Raw genomic sequence first — 22682 nt, 5'->3', positions numbered from 1 at the left:
ATAAATTTGTCAGACTAATCACTTATGTTGTTAATATTTCAAATTGCATTTAAAAAATATATAACTCATCGATTTTTCTTTAAACCAATCAGCTATCAGTCCAAGTGTGTTAGTCATTAAAATCACTTCAGACTTTCTCTGTAATCCATCTGATTGGCTTAATCTCCCAATGTCTGTTTGTCTAACCATCAATAGCTTTCGTTGTGCATCATGATGAGGGGAATGCCATTCAATCAGGGATGATATATTACGATGGTTGAATCGGAAGCCGGTTGCGCTGCTTCTGCGGCTCCTGATCTTGGGAAAATTAAACCAAGGCATTATCGACAAGTTTCAGATGTGACCATACCAATCCATACAGATAGCACATATTCGACTACCAGCAAATCTACCATGCCGTTTTGTCGCCGATGGTGTTTGTGTTGCAGGCAAACAATGTGGTCAAATAAATTTTGGATGGTATTCACGGCATCCACTTGGGGTTTCTTATCTAATGTTGAACGTGCTGTGATATTACCTACGCTCTGGCTATATCTTAAAGAATACTGGGGAGCAGATGTCGCTAATACTCATTATGGAACTACCGTTGCGGCGTTCAGTTTGTCTATTCTTATTATGACCCCTATATACGGTCTTGCTTCCTATTCTGGTGTTCGCGTAAAGACACTTCTAATGATCGCAAATCTTCTGGAAATCATTGGGAATCTTATTTACTTGTTTGCTCCGGTCCCCTCAGCAGTTATTTTGGGCAGGCTGATTTCTGGAATTGGAGCTAGCTGTGAACCTCCGCTTTACGCGGACATTGTAAGAGCTACAAATCGAGATGAACGTACCACATACATTATTGTATTACTACTTACTCGTCAAATTGGTCTCATTTTTGGTCCTTCGTTTACATTGATGATGGCTAAAATGGATTATCGTGTGGCAAACTTTGCACTCAATGTCTACAATGGGCCTGGGCTTCTAATGGCAATATTATGGCTTTTACACTCATTTGTTATATTATTCTCATATCCAAATGTTGATAAAAATGGCAGAGTTATTTACAATAATGGTCAACGGTCCTGTTGCGACCGTGAGAATTGGATACAGCCTAATGAACAACCGAAGGAGGATTCTCGACCAATGCTTAGTGACTCTACTGATTCGCTAAACTCTGGTCGGTTTAGTACTACTGTTATAAACAATTCTTTACGACATTACCTATCGTTTAATATAATTGCTCTTTACTGTGTCAATTTCGCAGCATACTTCAGTTTTATGAGCTTAGAAGCAGCATTACCACCAGTAGCTAACCGTATATTTCAATGGACTGAAGTGGAAACGAGCTATGTATATCTTGCTGCAAGCATTCTGATTATCTTCGTGGTAATATTGCTACGTATTCTTAATCAATTTTACACGGATCGTGTCTTACTATTAGCAGGTCTTGTTACTATGGTGATTTCTTACTTTTGGTTGACTGTAACAGTTTATTTGCTTCCTGAAATCCCTGTGCGAATGGGTATTCCTTTGACGCTCGCAGGTATTGCAATACATGTACTTGGAATACCTTTCACATATGCTTATTCAGAATCCTTGTACACAAAACTTGCTCCAGTTTCTGATATGGATCGAGCACAGTCTATTTTCCGTACTGTTATAAACGTAGCCTTCTTAGTTGGACCCTATGTTGGAGGTTCTTTAATTGGATATCCAACTTTAGTGTTCCTGTCCATGTTTCTATTGTCAAGTTTCCCTACATTGCTCGTTGCTTGTCGATTCAAAGATTTCATTGTTAATGATAGACCTAGTTCACCAAGTGAATTGGAGATAGCAAAAGAAAGCTAGTAGCTTATATATAAGCGATCTAATCATGTCTTTCGTCTTCATTGCACAAATTACTGTAAAAAATGATTCCTAATCACATTAATGGACTTAATGTTCACCGTTATGAATCAAAGGGACAATGGTCGTTTTAATAATTTATTCTTAAGGTTTGTTTTACAGACTGCTGTCTTTGTAAATTAATTATTTATTAATATGAATCACATATTTTTAACTATAGTTTTGTGTTTTCATTGATTTTTAAATTAAAAGTTGGTATGCAGAATGGGTGCCGTTTTCCGTCTAATTTGGATAGGTTGGTTCATGTTTATTTAAGCTGTTCCAGTACTTACCGCGGTTACATGGTTTAACATAACTCTGTTGATGATTAGAAATTTTGTAGATTTGAGCAGTAAATCTTAGTAGTTTATGTAGACTAAAATCGTTTTTTCACCAGTAAATAATTCGTGTTTTTCTTATTATCTATTTCTACTGATCGGACCATTTTTCAGCATTTAATCCTTAATGAAAGTCCGAATGAGCATACTTATGTATTTCGTGTGTAGTAAGTTAGTACTATGCACATCCTATGAATGGGTAGTCTCAATCCTTAAAATTATAGGTTCACGCAGTTATTATCTCAGTAGTTGCTTACCACACAGTCTTTTACGTAGCAAAAACGACGGTGATTAGGCGTGTGTTCTTTCAGTTTTTAGATACAAGCATATGACACCCAACCCACTGGCTACTCTGTGAAAACTAGTAATCAACAGAGACAGTTTCTTGATTTCAAGATTTCCCGTTGTACCCTGTTAATTGTATTACGTTGTAAAAAGTGGGGGAGGATGTATCTGTCGCAAACTTATTTTTTAGATCCTTTGTATCACGACTAAGTCATTCTTCATCTACTACGGAATTAGGTATACAATTAAGATTCTTATGGCTGAATAACGGTTTTCTCTTTTAGTCAAATGTCGTTTAAATTCCCTCATAAATATCCTAGTCACCTTTCACGTAAGGTCTCCGTCTGTATACATCTAATTGTCTCGAGTCGCACTAGTGTTGTAGAATGGATAGTTGACACGTTCCTGTCTATGCAGATGATCCTCCTATGCAGCATTCATAATGGTTTATAAACCGTGGATCCAATAGAATGGGGATGGGCCAGTCATCAATCCAGGTCTCACTATGACTTGAGATATTTGGTTGTTACCGCGATGGAAGCGTGCTGTCGAATGTCACCAACTGCGTGTTCGGTGTCATGTTACCGTTTATACACTGGGTTGAGTAATATTCGCGTGGATTAGGTCAATACTTTTATACCAAAAATACGGGTCGAGATAAATACGCTTGTGTTTTGGAATCTGAAGTGAATTTTAGTCACCTTTCCACTTTCTACGGACCTGCCTGAAGTTCTCTGTTTGGGTCACAGCGTAACGCAGGCGACGTAGCACTGGATATAGTTATTTAGCTTCTCGGAATGCCACGTGTTCTTGTATAGGGTCATCATCCCATGGCTCTGGATGACTCCCATATTTCGTATGCAGTTAAACGTTTGACGGTTGTGGGATTTTAGGAGTTGCATTAAAACTAGCAGAAATCTCGGTTAACCACTTGGTAACCCTAACCCTGGGTAGTGACCAGATAGAAGTAGTCGAGAAGTTCGTGCATCTGGTTGGCTGTGTAAGTGCTGGTAGTGGCGTGAATGATGAGACCAGTTCGCATATAGTAAAAGCCAGAGCTACTTATGCCAATCTGGACCATCGTTGTCGCCTTTGTAATGTTAGTCTGGCCGTTAAAGGTCGGATTCTCAACTTGTCAGTGAGAGCAGTTTTGATCTATGCTCGTGAAATCCGACCTCTCTGAGTTCTGGATGTTAGACGACTTTCTGTGTTTGGTCACCATTGTCTCCGATAGATTGCTGACATTCAGTAGCAACACCATGTTAATAATGCGAAGGTTCGGCACAGCGACAACGATTCAGTCAATGTCACTATCTTGAAACATCGACTTCGGTGGCTTGGACATGTTCTACGAATGTCGTCCCAGAGAATTTCACGTCGTACATTATTTTCCGACTCGGACCATTTGGAAATAGCGGAGAGGTGGTCAGTGTTTGACATGGTGTCGTGGTATGAAGGAAAGCTGTATAGGACTGACTTCTGTTGGTCCCTCACGACTCCTTGGTTGGAGGCCTAGAGATGATGCGAGTCAAGGGCTAGAGACGTTATCAGACATGGCTCAGAATAGAAGCCAGTGGCGATCCTACTGTAACTTCCTCTTACTTCATTAAAATGAACATAACTTCTTTAACTGAAAGAATACTTTCTCGTTATATTTTTGCTGACTGAACTATTTTTCCCATTATTATTATTATTTCACTTACTGATTTCTGTTCGTTGTTCTTTATTATACTCACTTTATCTCTTCACAACCTCATTGTTATGGAGTTGCGGATAGGTGTTTGATACCCCCTTGTACCAATGTTGATGTGCTCAAATAAAACAAATAAATAAAAATTACGAATCTAGAAATGTCCTCAGTGAAAGGAGAGGGGATCGACAACATTGAGCTAAGTAAATAAACCTGTCATTGAGCACTCAATTGTATTGATTATTAATTAAGTTTCGATAGAATATGAGATTGGTGGTTCTGCCAACGAACTATACTGTTTACCCATGGTTAGAACGTGCTTATAGCATCAGAATTGCTGGTAACTAAGCGAACAGTTCGTTAGCTTTCACCATACATCGATAGGCTTTTAGAATTTCGTGTGGTGTGAATGGAGGTACATGTACAGGACAACGTTCCTTGCAAAAGGAGTGTTATTTACATAGCATTAAGTGTATTTGCCTAAAAATCGTCTTAAAAGCATTTTGATATGGATATTACAACTGTCAGTACTGATATATATTGGTCAACTGTTTGAATATATTTTTATGTGTATTTTGTGCCCATGTACACCATGAGTTTTGTGTTTAAATTTTATGGCATTTGTGTCTGAATCGCTGAGTAAAGGCAATAAACAAGTCCCTAAGACCAGTGGTCATTTGTTAACTGTATTCGGTTGCGGCTACATAACTATTATCAACGTTTTAATCTGAGTAATATAACTGGGTACCTGTAACATTTTCACGCACTTATTCACTATTCTAGTTCTTGTTAAGTTTTTCTTTATATTCCATTCTTACATTTTACCTGTTTCTCTTACATTTGTTCAGTTTCCCAACTTTACTGGTACTTTTATCATCCTTTTAGCTTTCCTCTTGTTGATCTTCTCTCTTCGTATTTCCATAGTTCATAATAGATTGTACCGTTTGGTAATTTTGTTACATTGTACAATGTTTCAACCTATTTGCAATAAATAATTTTTGTATAGATTTAGTGATTTTTGGAATAAGTCGTTGTACTGTGATGAGATTTTTGGTCAAAACCATACTTTAACCTGTATCTTCCCCGGACATACGACTTATCTGGTGGTCTCGTAAACTCTACTCTAGAAATGACATTTTGATAAAAGATTATCTAAACCCTGTAAGTCTTATTTAATTCTGTGGCTCTTTGTTACTGATACTAAATTTTTTTGAATAGTCTTCTAAGAAGGCTGTGTAAATCACCTAAACTAAATCTCTTTACATCTGGTCCTTTTTTGAGCATTCTAACGAAAAACATCAGTTTACTTTTCTTTCAGAAATTTGAAATAAATCCAAATAGTTTTAGCATAAAATTCATGACGATTTTTGCGATGTCTTGTAAGAAAACTAGATCGTGTAAATGATATGTGGCATATGACCCATGTCACTAAGTAAGGAGTATGAATATATTACTAAGACATTGTTCCAAATAAGCTAGTAAGTTTCATTGATTAGTTCTTACATTTTCTAATCATTATTTCATGATCTTATGTAGCCGTAATTATAAGATTCCTTCCAATTCATCGGTGATTAGGTTCTGCTTGATTGGTCAGGTCATCTGACTATCAATATGTAACCGGATTTTGTGACAGACCCACGTCAATTAAATTGCATAGGAAATACCAGTTAGCCATACCTCATGTGTTAGTATTTGTGTCCATCAATTCACCCTGATATCCAGATACTTGCTTTAGCTTTCCTACTTTTGTGGAGATACCTACTTCATCAAGATTTAAAGAGGCTGCAAAAAAGTGACATTTCAAACAATTTCGAGAGGAAATTAGGCTACTTAACATTAATCGTATCAAGAGCCTTGAAGGTTTGCTTAACGTAGTTTATCACTGTACTGTAGACTGTACATATTGATATATTTAGCAGCTGATAACATTAATAGATCTATGAAGATTTTGTGTAACTTGGTAACCAAGTATATATTCGGGTACATAAATTTGAGCTACCCTCTTTAAATGACTGTTAATAATCCTACCCGGTTTCCTGAACTAAAATAGATGTAACTGGGTTCGTATCCTTAGGAGGGTGGTTGGGGGTCGATTATCTAGAATCGTCATACGATTAACATTTGTCCACTTATGTTCTAAATCCAGGTCTTTGATATGGAGGATTTATCAATGACATGAGTACTCAACCTTGAAACTCGAGCCGCCTGTTTTCGGATCTGCATGAGGGTGTTAGGTTTATGCAACAACCGTAATCTCAGATCAGATTTCTCGCTGAGCAACAGCTTTTGTAATTTGTTACAATACAAGATTTATCACGTAATTACAACCTGCTCTTGACTAACTAAAATGTCAGTAACATATTGTGCTTGCAACAGATACAGCTACAGACTGACAGAAAGATGGAAACATTGGATATCTTAACACAAACATTTGTCTCACTTTTCAATTTATTGCTAACTTTATCCTTTGATTTCATTTATACCTTTCGAATCATCTTTCATGTTTCGATTTTCATTGTGATTGTATTGGTTTATTCTTTATTTCTGATTTTAGTAAACGGAATACACCCATTAAGACATTAAATAAGAAAGAACGATTAGTTCAGCGAAGAGTTCTCTTTTCGGCGAATTCATTTTTATATCTGTACAATAGCAAATATATATACTTATTTTTACAGGATGATTTTAACAAGTCCCACTTTTGCTATAGACAATGCGAAATTTCACAATTTGGATTTATACACACTTGAGTCAGGTTCTATGTTGATGATAATAAAAGGAAATATATTTAAATATGTCGTACAACAAGTTCATAAGAATTACAACTACCTGAAATAATAAAACATTATTTAACTAATAAAAATAAGCATCAACCACACTATGAGGCGACAAGTAATCATTTAACACTTTATCTCGATTGAAGGAATTTTGAAATCCTACTAGTAATGAGTAGGAACTAACGTACAATAAGAAGAAAAGTGTAAATTATACTGAACTAAAGAATTGTAGAGATTTAATTTGATATAGACTAAACTTGTTAATAGTAATGAAATCTTGAAGTACAACCTTTTTATAAGCAAAAATGGGAGGTGGCTAGCAGTAGAATCCAGGACGTGCGTTTCGTCCTATTTTGGACTCATCAGCTGTATGTACCTGCATCCCGGAGTTAATGTTCACTCCGGGACTTGCACAAGCAGGTAGCTATCAGGACTCAGTACCGAAGTGGATAACGCGATGGCGTTTGAAGCGAACGGTGCTGGGTTCGAGTCCCAGAGTGATCATAGATTCTGAGATGCATGTACATCCAACTGACGAGGAAGCACGCGTCCTGGAATCCACTGCTAGACACCATCATCTCAGTTTATAATGCTTGTGACTGAAGGCAATATCGAGGCAATGCGCACAAGATGCATATATGTTAATCAGATACTGATAAATTACAGTTCTAAACATCAATAGGAAGATTCAAGCAACCAATACAAAGATGAATTTACTAGGATGTTTTATGCAAGTATTATTCATCTGTATTCCCCACTAATCAATTAAATAGTATTTATACATTTAACATCAGATTGAATGAATTTTGCGTAATCTCTTCTCCATTAATTCACATTATACGGTCAACTGAACAATAATGATAATCATCAGTAAAATCAATGATTCTATCCATAACTCTTGTTTTTGAGGTCAGTTAGACATCTGTTTTTTAAAACGTTAGATTGGTTTACGCTAGACTAGTGTTTTTTTGACATGTTGCCAGAGCATTATTCTGATTACATAATGAAATTATTCAGTAAATATTCTGTGAAAATAAAACAATACGAGTATTTTAAAGGTCCTGTGTTTATTATTACTGACTGAATTAACTTGTTATAGAGTAACAGTTATGAGTATCATTCTAATCTTCATACAGTGCTGTCAGTCTGGTAAATATCATTGAATTAAAGGTATATCACTTACTGATGTTGTAATGCTTACTCCAGTCCAACGAATGTGTGTTACTTAGTGGAGTACATAGATTCGAATAGTGTCAGTCAGGTAAATTCAAGACGCCTATTTGATCCTACTTGGGGTTCATCAGCTGTACGTATAACCAGTCCAGCGTTGTTGTTCATATGAATACTTAAACCCAGTACCTATCTCTTTAGAATTCAATACGCTGTCTGCTGAGCTACTGAGTATAGACAGCTACCAACTTTTAGGACTGGTAGGGTGCAAGCAATATATAGTTATTTATATATTCAAAGAGACTATATAATATCAGAGACCAAGTGAAATCAGTTCTGAATATCAACAGAAAAATTTAAACCCTTAAAACAATATCAAAAGTAACGTTACCGCAATAGGGATATATTTATTTAAATTCCTCTCTTGTTCCTCTAATCAAGTTATTCACAACTTTTCTAGATCTTGCCAATGTTTATTCCTCATATTCACTTCAAAACACAAGTCTAAAGCAACTTCAAACACTCCATCTTAACACATTTGATATCAGTGTTGCTCATTCTCTCAACAAAATTTAAGCAAAACATCCAGAAGGACAAGTAATTGTAAAGCAAAATGATTTCTTAAGCTGTTGGAAGTAGTCTATAGGAAACCCTGAACTTGTCAGCAAGGTATTCCTGTAATATTGAGAGGACTAATACTCCATGGATGATTCAATCCTATCTTCTCAGTCTGTGACCCTACCACTGAGGTATTCGGGCTGAGATTGACCTGTAGCATTGAGATATATTTACAATTAATTAGTCACTGAGTAGTGGCCAATGTCATGTTTGTCAAGTCCTTACTGTTGATCGAATTCTGTCAATCAAGTTGCAAGGACTTGTCAAAAATGACATTGGTCACTAACCAGTGACCAAACAGTTATGTAGTGATTTCTTTTCAGTGGTTTTCACCTCAGTCGCAATGAAATCTATGTCACGTGGAAGTAATTCAGAAAGACAAGAGTTGTCAACTATTAAAATACTGACTTTGGAAACAATCTAATCTTCATTTTTGTCAATATTTTCCAAGTATTCACATGTGATCTAGGCAAAAATTGCATATCATTTTATTTGGTAAGGGATAAAGTCGAAGCGGTAACTTTGATTTATCAATACATTGCCATCGATAATACACCATCGTTTCAAAGAGTTAAGTTTCACAAAATTTAGCTTCTTCTCTAGGGAGACGCTTTTTATGGTTGACAGTCAACATTTAATCAGTTTTATGTTAATTAGTATCTTATTTGACCTTTTACCAAAATCAATATTTTTATAATTATGACATGAAAATTTATTTTGTTTTGAATATATATATATATATATATATATATATATATATATATATATATATATATATATATATTGGGGAACAGGTGATTTATGAGTGTCACATGCCTTCAGTAATTGTTAAGTGTAGAGAAGAGAACTACCTGCTGGTTCGCATTTTGGTTACTAAGACTAACTGATACATTAGCAAGTTTTTTAGTTATTTTACGCATATTCTAAAATTAACAACGTTTTTTATTGTTTGGGTTCCAACACTAGCTAATACGACGACATAGTACTCGAACTTGCTTATCATAATGACCCATTCGAGCTATATTAGCTATAACACTTGTTGTTTCAATCTTATTATATCAAGCAGGGGTGTAGGAGAACAGTAAGATTAAAGGCGCCAACTTAAGTTCTGAGGATGGAGTCGTAATCCTGACTGTACTGTGGTGTGATGGCAGTAAAGTGTTTCTCTCAGACAGCCAGTATCTACAGCGATGCTGTCTTCTTACAACGAAAAGGTTGGAAAATGTCAGTGCTAACATTACCAGACTTTATCTCTCATATGTTTCTGTCGACGAGAGTAGGGCCTTTGAAGTGCGGGATTTATACACCAAGAACTACTCACAAGGAGGTCATATGTGTCTGGTCTCGAGTAGTAGTCTATTGGGCTCTGTTTTTATGTTTCTGAGTCTCAAAGATCACCAACAATTCAGTTTCCTCTATAGGTACCTCAAGAAAAATTATCATTCAGCGGTGTTGACAACTGGTAAAAACCGTCCTTATACATCTAACAGCACTCGGATTCACATGACAGTGTTTGTATAAGTTCCAGTTGCTTGTACGCTTGCAAATATTTCGTTTTAGAATTTGCTCACTTTGTTATCTTAATCATTTCTTGTCTCCTTACACAACAGTCTAATAAACAGTAAATCAAAAAATGTGACATTTAGTTTTTACAAAATCTTTTGACACTTTAAAGTTAAATCAAGCTTTTAAATCCCTCAATAAACTTTCAGTGTAATAAGGTACTTAGTCACTCAGTAATTTAATAATATAACCTTGGTTTTGATACTTTGTGTAGTAGTGACCAGTGGATTTTAACTATGCTGAGGGTAAAATGTTTATCCATCACAGACAATGAGAGATGTTTGCATAGTATTGTGAGTTGATGGAAATTATACACATAGACCACTGGATTCCGGTTCAGTGATTTAGAGGTTGAAAAGTTTTCATGAGGCGGAAGGCACTGGATTCGACTAATTATGGCAGGGTCGTGATATATGCTGTTGAGGAGTTCCACACTAGAACGAAACAGCTATCTAGTGCTTCCTGATTTTCAATGGGCGTCTAACTATAATGATTTTATGATATAAACTGTGATAATTTAACAATCTCCACAAAACCCCTATACAGTTGTGCTGAGAATTCTATATTGTACTAAAATATAATATTGAATAAAGCCATTAATAATAATATTTACAAGAAAAGATTCGAACTTATCAGTTTCAACTAAGAATATTTGATAAGTTAGAATATAGTTAGCATCAGACCAAAATTCTCATTGTTAATATACAGCTTGAAATTGTAAGAGTGAATACTGGCAATCAGTTATATGGCTTAATGGTTTTTTCTTTGTCTGTTGATAAGATGCTTGATAGTTAAAAATCATACGTGAACGGGATAATTTTCCTTAGAAATATTACCTATAGTTTCATACAGAGAGTTTCCATTATTGTCAGATAAGTTCAGACATTGGCTTTGTATCACTGATTTATCTAGTCAACAACAGGGAATACATGCACAACATTGTCACAGTATTGTTCCTTTTTTTATCACATTCAATCAGTGCACTCTCGTTCAATTTTTTTCAGTGAGTCTAAAACCTGGATTTGTCTGTTCGTCCTTTTTGAAATACTTTTCAGACGTTAATTATATAGTGCAATTCTTTGATCCTTAATAACCATAGTCAATCAGTCAAGTAAATCCTTTTCGCACTAAATTTTTACAGTTGTAGGTATTTACCAGAAAGCATTTAAAGCTTATTGTCTAAGTATGGAATACCACTGAATATTATATTAATCCAAAGAAATATCAGTATAGGGTTGTAGAGATTGTTGAGTTTAAATTGATATCACCAATGGATGATTGTTGAACCATCATTAAAAACCTGGAAGCACTGGACGGCCGTTTTGTCCTAGTATGGGGCCCTTCAGCAGTGCGTACTTACTCACTGAAGACAATGGTGGACGGTCGCGCAATATCATGGATTGGTTGGAGTTAGACATTAACACCATCAGTGATCTAGAGGTTAAGCGTCCACGAGCGAGAGTGAAGGTTCTGGGTTTGAGTCCCACATGCGGGATTGTGAATGTGCACTGCTACAGAAATATAATCAATATTGAACAGTAATACAATTATGTGTAGTCTTATATAATGGATTGAGTAGCATTTTTTGTTCAAGTGTGTGTCGTAGTATAATATCTGTAGAATTTATCCTTCAAACTCAATTCTTCGTCAGATTAGAATCCTAATTCTGTATCACAATTGCCACACTGAGGAATCCTTTTTTTGAATAATATCAATGTGTATCAGTAAATAAATTATAACAGACAAAGACGTAACATTAAGAAGTGTACATAAACTGGAAAAAAAGATGACATCCAGAACTAAGTAACTAACCTCGAATAACAAACTGATATAAGCTAAACAATTATTGAAAACTAGGGTGTGGTGTTAGTATTGAACGACAATTATTTTGCACATTATTATGCATTTTATTTATAACTATATTGTAGTACCTTCATAGTCAACTCCTTTCTTCAAGTGCTGGTCTATTCGTAGGATCTATTTCGGACAGACCTAGAAATTTTTTATATTCTACACTGCATTCAATACTAAGGAAGCACTTGCCAACTGTTTCACCTAGGATTGTAACTCTTCAATAATGTACACTAATTACGCATCATTTGATTAAGGAAATTCAATCCTTATGACGTGAATGTTGAATTCGAGACACTATTTTTAAATAGATTTATTGTATTTCAATTATATTGCTCAGAAAGTTACACCACTAATCTTTCTATGTAAAATTTATCTAACATCAGAAGGGGTTTTGTAGATATTATAGTAATTTCAATAGTTGAGATCATGAGTCAATTGAAGCTAGACCATCATGGAAAACCTGGAAACACTAGACGACTGTTTTGTCCTATAGTGGGACTCCTCAACAGTGCGCATCCATGACCCCGCCTCGTGAGATTCGAGCCCAGGACCTATTAGTCTTGCGCGCGAACGCTCAACCTCTAGACCACTGAGCCGACATCCAACGGTGTTAATGTCTAACTTCAACTAATCCACGAAATTGACCGACACATCCACCATTGTCTTTAGTGAGTTACTATCTCACAACAGACCCGGTTGAACTTCACTGGTCACTGCTTCTCACTAGAACTCTAGGATATACTTCTTGGAGACCGTCACTAGTGAGCATATGTTGATTAGATTAGATGGTGGTTGGAGGTAGTCGATAATCGATAGCATTCGATCTACACTAATAAGGTCTTGACACACATTACATCGATCACCATCCAGTGATCGATCGATTGTGATATGTTGATTAGTATCAGAGGAGTTCTGTGGATATTATCGCGAGGCGGGTGTCGTAGATGCCCGCTGTTGAGGAACCCCACAATAGGACGAAACGGCCGTCCGGTGCTTCCAGGTTTTCCAAGATGGTCTAGCTTCAATTGATTCATGATCTCAACTATTAAAATTCATTTATTTATCAACTGTGTAAAATATAAGTCTAAATCCAGTTATTGAATACTTAAGATTATTTTTTTTTTAGTGTGTAGATTTCTTGTTCATATTTTGTTTTTACATGGATATAGTACAATGTATCATGTATCTGTTTGTCAATCACTATGTATTTCCTTTCAATAAGATTGATCGATTTCTCATGGTAAACTTTATTATGAATGATGAAAAACAACTTTCAAGCGTACATTTCTAAATATAATTTTACATCAACGACCAAATCATGTTTATTCCTTTCAAGGTTGTAGGTTACAAAAAATCTATGGATCAATGTTTATTGAGTAAGTATGTGAATTTGTTTATGGTATTTTCTGTCTAATTATTTTATTCTGATTATTGTTCTTCTTGTTGTTATTCCTTAGATTAAATATAAAAACTGGTGCTTGATCTAAAGATATTCACTGAAGGTACTTTTGTTATGTAATAAATGTTTATTATCTCAGATTATTTTAGAGATACTTATGCTATTATCTGAGAAATTCATCAGATCGAAGTTATTTCTCAACTCTCATTAATAACGAAAAGTTTTTCTGCAGAGTTACAAGCTTAAAACCGTAGTTTACTATGTCATAATCTCTTTCTGACTCGTTCATTCATATGGTAATATTATATTCAAGTCAGTTAAAAATATTGTTAAAACCGTGACTGAATTAGTAGTTAAGCAGAGTTGAATAGTGGCTGAAGGTGAAATCAAAGACGCTTGAGTTCTATCTTATTCCTGGACGTTGGCAGATTAAGATGAATGGTACTAAATTCAAGTCCCAGTGTGAACATCAACACTGGGATGCAGGTTCACCCAGCTAAAGCGTTCCACAGAGAACGAAATACAAGTCTTAGATCCCACTACTAGCCACGATCCAATTCTGCTTAGAACGATTGTGTCTTGATTGGAATATCAAGGCGGTTCACATAGGACATACATATGCCAACAGAGACGGATCAGTTGCTGTGCATGACATTAACGGGGAGATTTAAATTACTCTTTCAAATGTATCTAATTATTCGTTTTGATCTCATTTCTATTATTAGTTTCAATATCTGGATCATACCTCTTTAAACTACACACTAAAATGTGTAACCCCTAAGACAGGCATAAGCGTTCGCTTGATTAATCATTTTCATGCAAATATTATTGACAAAACCTTTGTTAAGTAGTTTAAACATGAAATATAGGGATGAAAGATTATTTCTAATAATTTTCACCTCAAGTTTGTCGGCCATATTTACAGTTTGTGGTCATTCTAATTAGTTTTAAAATTCATGCCAAAGTTAGGTTTTCTGACTTGTTAATTTATGTAAATTACCTAATAATAAATTGAGTACTAGCACTTATTCTCTCGTTTATTTATGGGTAAAACCTAACTTTATAGTTACCTGTATTTTATAAATACATTTAGGAGTAAGTATATCTGGCTTTTACCTTTTAACAGAATCAACCAAGTTATCAGCTGTTTTTTTTCCATTCATCACCTTGGGACTAGGTCATTCTCTGACCAGTTTATTGATCAATTTTCAACCTCAATAAGATTTTCTTGTACTCCGTTTTTTTTTCTTTTTGAGGTTATTGTATCCTTAATACTTCGGTGAAATCTATTCAAACCATATTGATCGTAGTTAATCATCATGTAAAAAGATAGCTACTGGACTTATGGTTTTCCTTTCGTTCCTTGCTGTCTGCTTTCATTATCTTCTTTATAGTTGTCAGTGCTAATGTAAACCTTTTAAATGAACTCAAATTGTTTAACACCACACTACCTATTACATCTCTTAGCAAGGTTAACCTTTCAGTCATCTTAAATGCTAACCTATCTTCTGGTCTCAGTAAAAACTGTGATTTACGGTTATCATGAATTCGAAATTCCATTACATTTTGAGTGGTCTTGAATGGTATTAGAATTATGAGGTCGGTTATCACTTCCCGGTCGCCTACATGATTTCATTTTGTTTATTATTATTTATTGTCGTTACAAATAATAATAATAATAACAATATACACTTTTTATCAATGTGACTAACAAGAATTAGATGATCAAACCATGTTGATATATGAAAAAATGCTGATGTTTAAGTCACAATGTTATTTTGACATTATTTGAATGATTCATTGTCAAGTGAAATTATGTGTATGTAGAAACGTATACATCTTATTCCTTAAGACTGAATAAATTGTACAACTTGACCTCTATGAGTGTGGAAAGTAGTAGAAGTAAGCTTAATATACTATTTAGTAGTTCCTAGGATTATCCAATACGTACTCTAGTAGTCGAGATCGAACTAGGAACTCAAGTTAGAAAGAGTATAGTGGACTCAAATGTATTATATTTGTAATTCGAATTTGGCGCGTAATCATATACAATGTTGTTAGAGACTGGCACTATGCCAAGTGCACATAGGTTATTCTAGTCTCTGAACAGATCGGTCCATTCATTCTTCTTAAGCCGCATTCTCAACCTGTAACTTATTCGCTTATTAATCCTGACTGTTTTTTTTATGATCGTATGTGTGCTAATTACTTACTTTACTCATTATGTGTCTGTAAACTATTTTTATTTGAATATCGATTCATGCTTGGCTAAATTAATATGGCTTACACACCGTCACCACCGCGCATTATTTTGCTTCTTTGATCGTCTGTCTGGATCAATGATTGTATGAAATATACGTATTCAAAAATCCACTCTCTTATTTAACTCATTTAAATCTGTTACTCACTAATGCATGTTAAGTCAATGACTTTATACGAGGGTAGCCAAAATGTATATTTCGACAGTAATCATTCGATAACAATCATTTTTCTGATCTAACTGGAGTCATATCACGGACCACTAAAAAGTAATCATCATCAGTACATATCAATGTTACATTTAAAGAGAATGAAGAATATTTGAGTGAACAATTGTTTTCAATAATTTCATCGTCAGGCTCTACAGTTATAAGTTCATAATTATTTAGATATTTTACAAAGGTCAAAATAAGGCATGTATTAATAAATTTGACAATGCCATATTTTGACCTATGTAAAATATCTAAATAATTATGAACTTATCACAACTGATTGAGCACTGGGTGGCGATCAATGTCATGCGTGTCTAGTCCTTATTAGTGCAGATCGAATGTTATCGATCATGTTGCAATGTGGTCACCAGTCTAGGTGACTCGACACTGCGGGCACTATATATTGAGATTAATGGCGGTTGGAGGTAGTCGACAGGAAACCCTGGACCCGGGTTTCGTGCTACTCGGATAGCTCAGTGGTAACGTCTCTGACTGTGAAGCTGGGTGACACGAGATCGAATCCGCCAGGAAGCACCACTTCCCTCAAGATTATAGGTACACCTTGCTGACGAGTGCCAAGTAGCACGAAACCCTGGTCCAGGGTTTCCTGTTGACTACCTCCAACCACCATCTAATTATGAACTTATAACTGTAGAGCCTGACGATGAAATTATTGAAAACAATTGTTCACTCAAATATTCTTCATTCTCTTTAAATGTAACATTGATATGTAATGATGATGATTACTTTTTAGTGGTCCGTGATATGACTCCAGTTAGATCAGAAAAATGATTGTTATCGAATGATTACTGTCGAAATATACATCTATTATATGAAATCTGTTACTTAAGTTTATAGAAAGAGTTTATTGTGTCACTTATTAAATATGAATTGCTGGTGATAAATCGAATGTATCTTTTTCGGTAACGAATGTCAAAACAGTAGTTTTATTTTCTAGACATGATGATTAGTTTCATATCTGAACAACGTAGTATGTCTGCTACATATGATTGGAAATCAGTGTTTCACAATACAAACTAAAAAATAAATAGACAGCATTACGAATATATAGTACTCACTATATATTTGATTAGTTCATGATCTATGTAACTTACCCATACAGTAAATATTTATGTATTTGTCTTTAAGTTACACTTTTTATGTGAAAGTTATTGATACTTCTGAACTAGCCAAAAGGAACTAAGCACAAAGGCGTTCAAACCAAATACCTTAACCAAAAACTTACCTCTTAGTCAATTCATCGCTCACTTTCTATATACCATCTATCTGTTATATCCTAGCGAAGATTAAATTACGGGTAACCTCTGAGACCTATTAATAGACTAATACTGTATAGATACTCTTATTGTATAACTATTCAGTAACTAGACTGTGCTTATCTATATTCATCTTATTATAAGCTTCGTTTTGACCTATAGATTATTAATGTACAATTTACTGTTCTTAAGTTACGTTCAGCTTATTAGTTACAGTCACTCACGTTTACAGCCACTTTTCGGCTTGATTTTGTATAAATGTTATTTCCTATTTTGTGGTGTGATGAGGTCTGTTTGGCTGGTATACAAACCAAGTATGTTTGAAATAAATTATTCGTATAGTGGGAGTTATTATTGGTGTTCTAGACTCAACTGGCAGGGCTAAGCGAACAAAGGACCAATAAGGACGCTAGGCTGCTCATACCGGTCGAACGTTATTGGTTTAGCACAATATTAAGATTGAATAAGTGGTATTTCGATTGGCGAATAAATTACGTGATAACTAGCCGGACATCAAGTCGCAACACTATTCAACTATAGTTCTGAGGGATTCTATGGAAGAAAAGCTAGATAATCATTTATGTAATTCCAGCAAAATGGAGAAAACTGTATTAATATACTCTTGAATAAATTAATTGTTCACTAAGAAATTAATGTTGCACAAATATTTCACGCCCAGTAAATCATACAATAAAACATGTTTTAGGATACTTTTCTGTTTTTAACTCGAACCTCTACTAAAGTTTACACATCTTATTAGGGAGTTGATAACTCTGATAAGGTGTTAGGTTTTCTTAGATGTGAGTGAAAGTTAATGAAGTAAATTATTTAACTCAGTGAATCATTTGGTCCAACTCAGGATAATTATTACCCGATATTACTATTAGATTCAGTAACCTCTATAAACAAGATCCTGTTACTGAGAGTTGTATTTGAAAAGAACTAATGAGTGTATTTTTTTGATATTATGAGTATGTTTCACAATGAGAAACTATGCTCTCTACATTGATCGAAGTATTTTATAATCAGTTTTTATGTCGACAAACGCTCCAATAAGAGCTGCTCTATCAAATCTCAAAATATTGAATAATTTTATAGGGTTCATTAATGAAGAATTTGAATGATTAAGCATTAGACATATTGGTATTATTAATGAAGTCAAAATATGAAACTAGTTCACTAATTTTCATAATTCCAATGGTTGAGATCATGAGTCAGTTGAAGATAGACCACCATGGAAAACCTGGAAGCCCTGGACGGCCGTTTCGTCCTATTTTGGGACTCCTCAGCAGTGCGCATCCACGATAGTAACTCACAGATGACAATGGTTGATGTGTCGCTCAATTTTGTGGATTAGTCGAAGTTACACATTAACACTGTTGGATGCTGGCCGGCCCAGTGGTCTAGAGGTTAAGCGCTCGACTGCGAGACTGATAAGTCCTGGGTTCGAATCTCGTGTGGGGCGAGATCGTGGATGCGTAATGCTGAGGAGTCCTACAATAGAATGAAACGGCCGTACAGTGCTTCCAGGTTTTCCATAGTGGTCTAGTTTCAACTGACTCATGATCTTAACTATTAAAATTACTATAATATCCACCAAACCAATTCTGATATTAATTTTCATAACATCATTATGTCTCTTGTGATTAAACAAGTTTTATAAGATAAGAGTGCTATCCTTTTATATTTTTCATTTACTTGTATCAGTGGATCAAGTTGATTTATTTGTTTTAAGTGTACTCTCACCCTATAGTTTCAAGTGGTTAAAATTATCAAGTCAAATCTTGGTAATGATACGTATTAACTGGTTGATGTCCAAAAGAAATAAGGCTAACATAAAGCCTATGTAATCAAATTACACTCGCTTAGGAGAAATTAATACATGAACTGTATAACCCAGAAATTTACTAAATAACTTGACAGTAGTTAAACACATAATTCATTGTAAAATTGTACTTCTCAATACAGTATTTTCAAAAACATGATATCATCATTTATTCTCTTATTATTGTAGATCTCAGGATGTAATACATCATAAAGTTGGCTTCCATATCAAAAATATACTTATATTAAGTGACTTTGTCCTATCAATTAGCATTGACTTCAAATGATTCGATTTTTTCTTACTATTCTAATATTTTGTAATTCAATGAAATCTAACTTGATAAGATGGTAACTAAATAGAAATTGTTCCAACTGGACTCAATCAGATGCAATTATGACTTACGTTGAATAATTCATAGGTTATTTTTTTACAACTGTCGAGAGCCGCCAAATGCCCTGGTATGGCCAAGGTTGGAGAGAGTCTACCCTCCCTCTCGAAATACTCACACATGATCGCGCGTGTACGGTCACTACCAAGGAAGTCCTACTCACTGCCTTCTCGAAGCACCACTGTTTTTTATGAAGCTGAGAGGACAAAAAGTGAATGTCCGGTGGTTTGACCGACCTGGTGGTTATGGAGGACCCACTTAGGCGAGTTGGGAAACCCTGATTCCAAAACAATGGTGCACATAGACTCCAGGATCCTGAAGGAACAATTAACGTGTGAAAACTTTGTTGGTAACCGGCTACCATAGGACTGCATCTCCTGACGTTGCTCTACCGCGTTGTGGATCAGACATTTAGGTCAAAGGCTTCGGGTGTAGCCCCCTTAGAAAACCACCTGCTTCGGTCTGGGCACCCGAGCAGTGTCACAGCCCACACACAAATCAAATGACTTGTGTGGCGCATATGTATTCAGCGCCCCTTTGTATCAATATTTATGTGTTGAAATAAATAAATAAATAACCGTCGGGGTGTTTATATGCATTCGTTTATATAATGTTGTTTTACAAGCAAAGATTTGTTTCAGAAGTACAGTGTAAATTACTTATTCATAAAATATGGAAATATTCCAAGATACATTAATCTACTTTTAGCCATTTCAACCTTTGATGGTTTACATATATCAGTTAGATTTGGTTGATCATGTCATTCGTTTTATCAATTATTTGGAAACTATAAAAAATTAAGTAAAATAAAGGTAATTTTCATTAGCCATTGACAACTGTCACAGTACTACTAAAAAGTAAGAACTAATAGGCTGTTATTTCATTTATTTTCATACTTTTGCCGTGAGAATTTAACCTGAATCCTATGTGACTTCATTTGTAAAAGAGTCCGATTAATTTATTATATCTTCTCATACTAAACCTGTTATTTAATCAATCACTATTGATAACATGGTAACAGAAAGCCAGAAAAGGGTTTTCGCAACAGAATTTGTTTCAGTCACAATCAAGCAGCAAATCTAATTCATAATCATTAATAAGAACTTATTTGAATCCACTTGGTATTATTTGTTTAAATCTTCACATTGATGTCTCGGATAACGTTTGAAGCGAACAGTACTGGGTTCGAGTCCCGGAGTGAACATCAACTTTGAAATGAAGGTACATCCAATTGATGAGTTTTAAATAAGACGAGACGTGTCTCCTGAATTCCACTGCTAGCCACAATCCATCTTTACTTATAAAAACTTAGTTGTTCAATTCAAATAAGCATAGAGTACATTAATCAAGAGTATATCAAACAAGATTATAATGAAGAAAAGTTTGAACAATTTATTAATTATCAGAATGGGTTTTGTGGAGATTTTTAGAAATTTTACAGGTTGAAACCATGAGTCAATTGAAGCTAGACCACCATGGAAAACCTGGAAGCACTGGACGGCCGTTTCGTCCTAGTATGGTTAAGTGCTCGTGCGCGAAACCAGTAGATCCTGGGTTCAAATCCCTCGGGGTGCAGGATCGTGGATGCGCACTGCTGAGGAGTCCCATACTGGGACGAAACGGCCGTCCAGTGCTTCCAGGTTTTCCGTGGTGCTCTAGCTTCAACTGACTCATGATTTCAACCTGTGAAATTTAATAATTATGCACAATTCAATGAAATTTTCAAGTCTATTACATTATAAAACCATATAACTCACTTAACTAAATAATAACTTTATTTTTTATCTAAATACATGACATACTTTATAATTTACTTTTGCTTAAATTGAGTTATGTTCAGAGTTCAAGTTTGACAAGTGAACAATAAAATTGTACTTTATACATAAAGGTAAAAAAAAAATACTGGGGGGGGAGGGGTCAAAATTACTTTTCTAAAATTAGCTTTTGTGGACACCTTTCTGTATTCATGTTACTAAGGTCTTACAATGTTTCTTAGCTTGATGTCTAAAATCTAGTGAATACAAAAACAATAACTACTATTATTAGTAATAATAATAGTAATAGCAATAATGACAATTTAATTATATCATAACTTACGAATGACCTTGAGGAATTCTACAATTGGCCTTGAGAGATTTTAGCCACTTCATACATTCAAAACGAATTTAGGATTTTGGGAATAGTATTTAAGTAAACTCGTTGGAATAAGGAATTAAGTTTAGAGCTTTCATGACAAAATGATGTCGGCTATCATTCAAGAATTCACTGTAGCATTAACAATGAATGAGAAGCTATCTTGAATCTGACTGGTTCGTCAATAAATTTTAATGTTACCATAAATTACATCTTATTAACATAAACATAGTTCACATAAGATAAAAGTCACTTTGAAATGTTTATATTGATATACTTTAGAAGGTCGTATATTTCAAATCATAAGCACAGTTCGGTAAAATTTAGTATGCAATGTCTGTAAATATTCAAACCATCAGTTGCCTAAGTGACTTCGTATTTTCTTGTCAGTGCGCGGCTTTTGTGTTAACTAATAGTTTCTAAAGTTTACAGATTTAAAAATAGGTTTTGTTTTGGCAAAAAGTTTACTTTTAGAAAAACAAAGTTTTTTGAGACCACTAACCTATCTAATTCAGACAATTATTGAAAACCAGGAAGGATTAAATAGCTGTTTGATGCTAGTGTGGGAATCTTCTGCAGTAGAAATCAACAACCTTACCGTGGATGGAACCCAGGACCTTGACCTTACACCGTAAAAACTTAACTTTCCACAAGTGAACTAGCGTCCAAAAGTTTACATATCTAACTTTAATCAGTTTGCGGCATTGCCCGATAACCATAATAACTTACAACAATTCCCACAAAACTCCCTTACTAATAAAGGAATTTTCTGTGGTCGTTTTGTTTATCTTAATGTTTCAATAGCTGAAGATGATAAAACAGATGAAATCATTTTAACCCATGTTGACTGCTATTGTGTTCATATTTCCGGTAAGATTGTTTTTCAAACCAACTCTATTTTTCACTTTAATCTGAGTTGAATAGTGGCTAACACTGGAATCTAGGATACGTCTTTCGTCCTATTTGGGACTTATTGGCTGGATGCGCCTGGACAACAGAGTTCATATTCACTCAGAGATTCGAAA

The 22682-nt window shown here is 34.9% G+C and overlaps 1 protein-coding gene across 1 annotated transcript; it reads left to right on the top strand.

The window, feature by feature from the left end:
- Positions 1-227: 227 nt before the first annotated feature.
- Positions 228-1818, top strand: MS3_00006920 (uncharacterized protein; the record flags this gene model as incomplete). Its single annotated transcript, XM_012937835.2, has 1 exon — positions 228-1818. A coding segment is annotated over exon 1 (1566 nt), but the record flags the coding sequence as incomplete, so codon positions are not given.
- Between the last annotated feature and the right edge of the window lie 20864 nt (positions 1819-22682).

This window comes from Schistosoma haematobium, chromosome 2 (genome assembly GCF_000699445.3).
Source record: "Schistosoma haematobium chromosome 2, whole genome shotgun sequence".
Lineage (NCBI taxonomy): Eukaryota > Metazoa > Platyhelminthes > Trematoda > Strigeidida > Schistosomatidae > Schistosoma > Schistosoma haematobium.
This window is presented reverse-complemented; position numbering and strand designations above follow the sequence as displayed.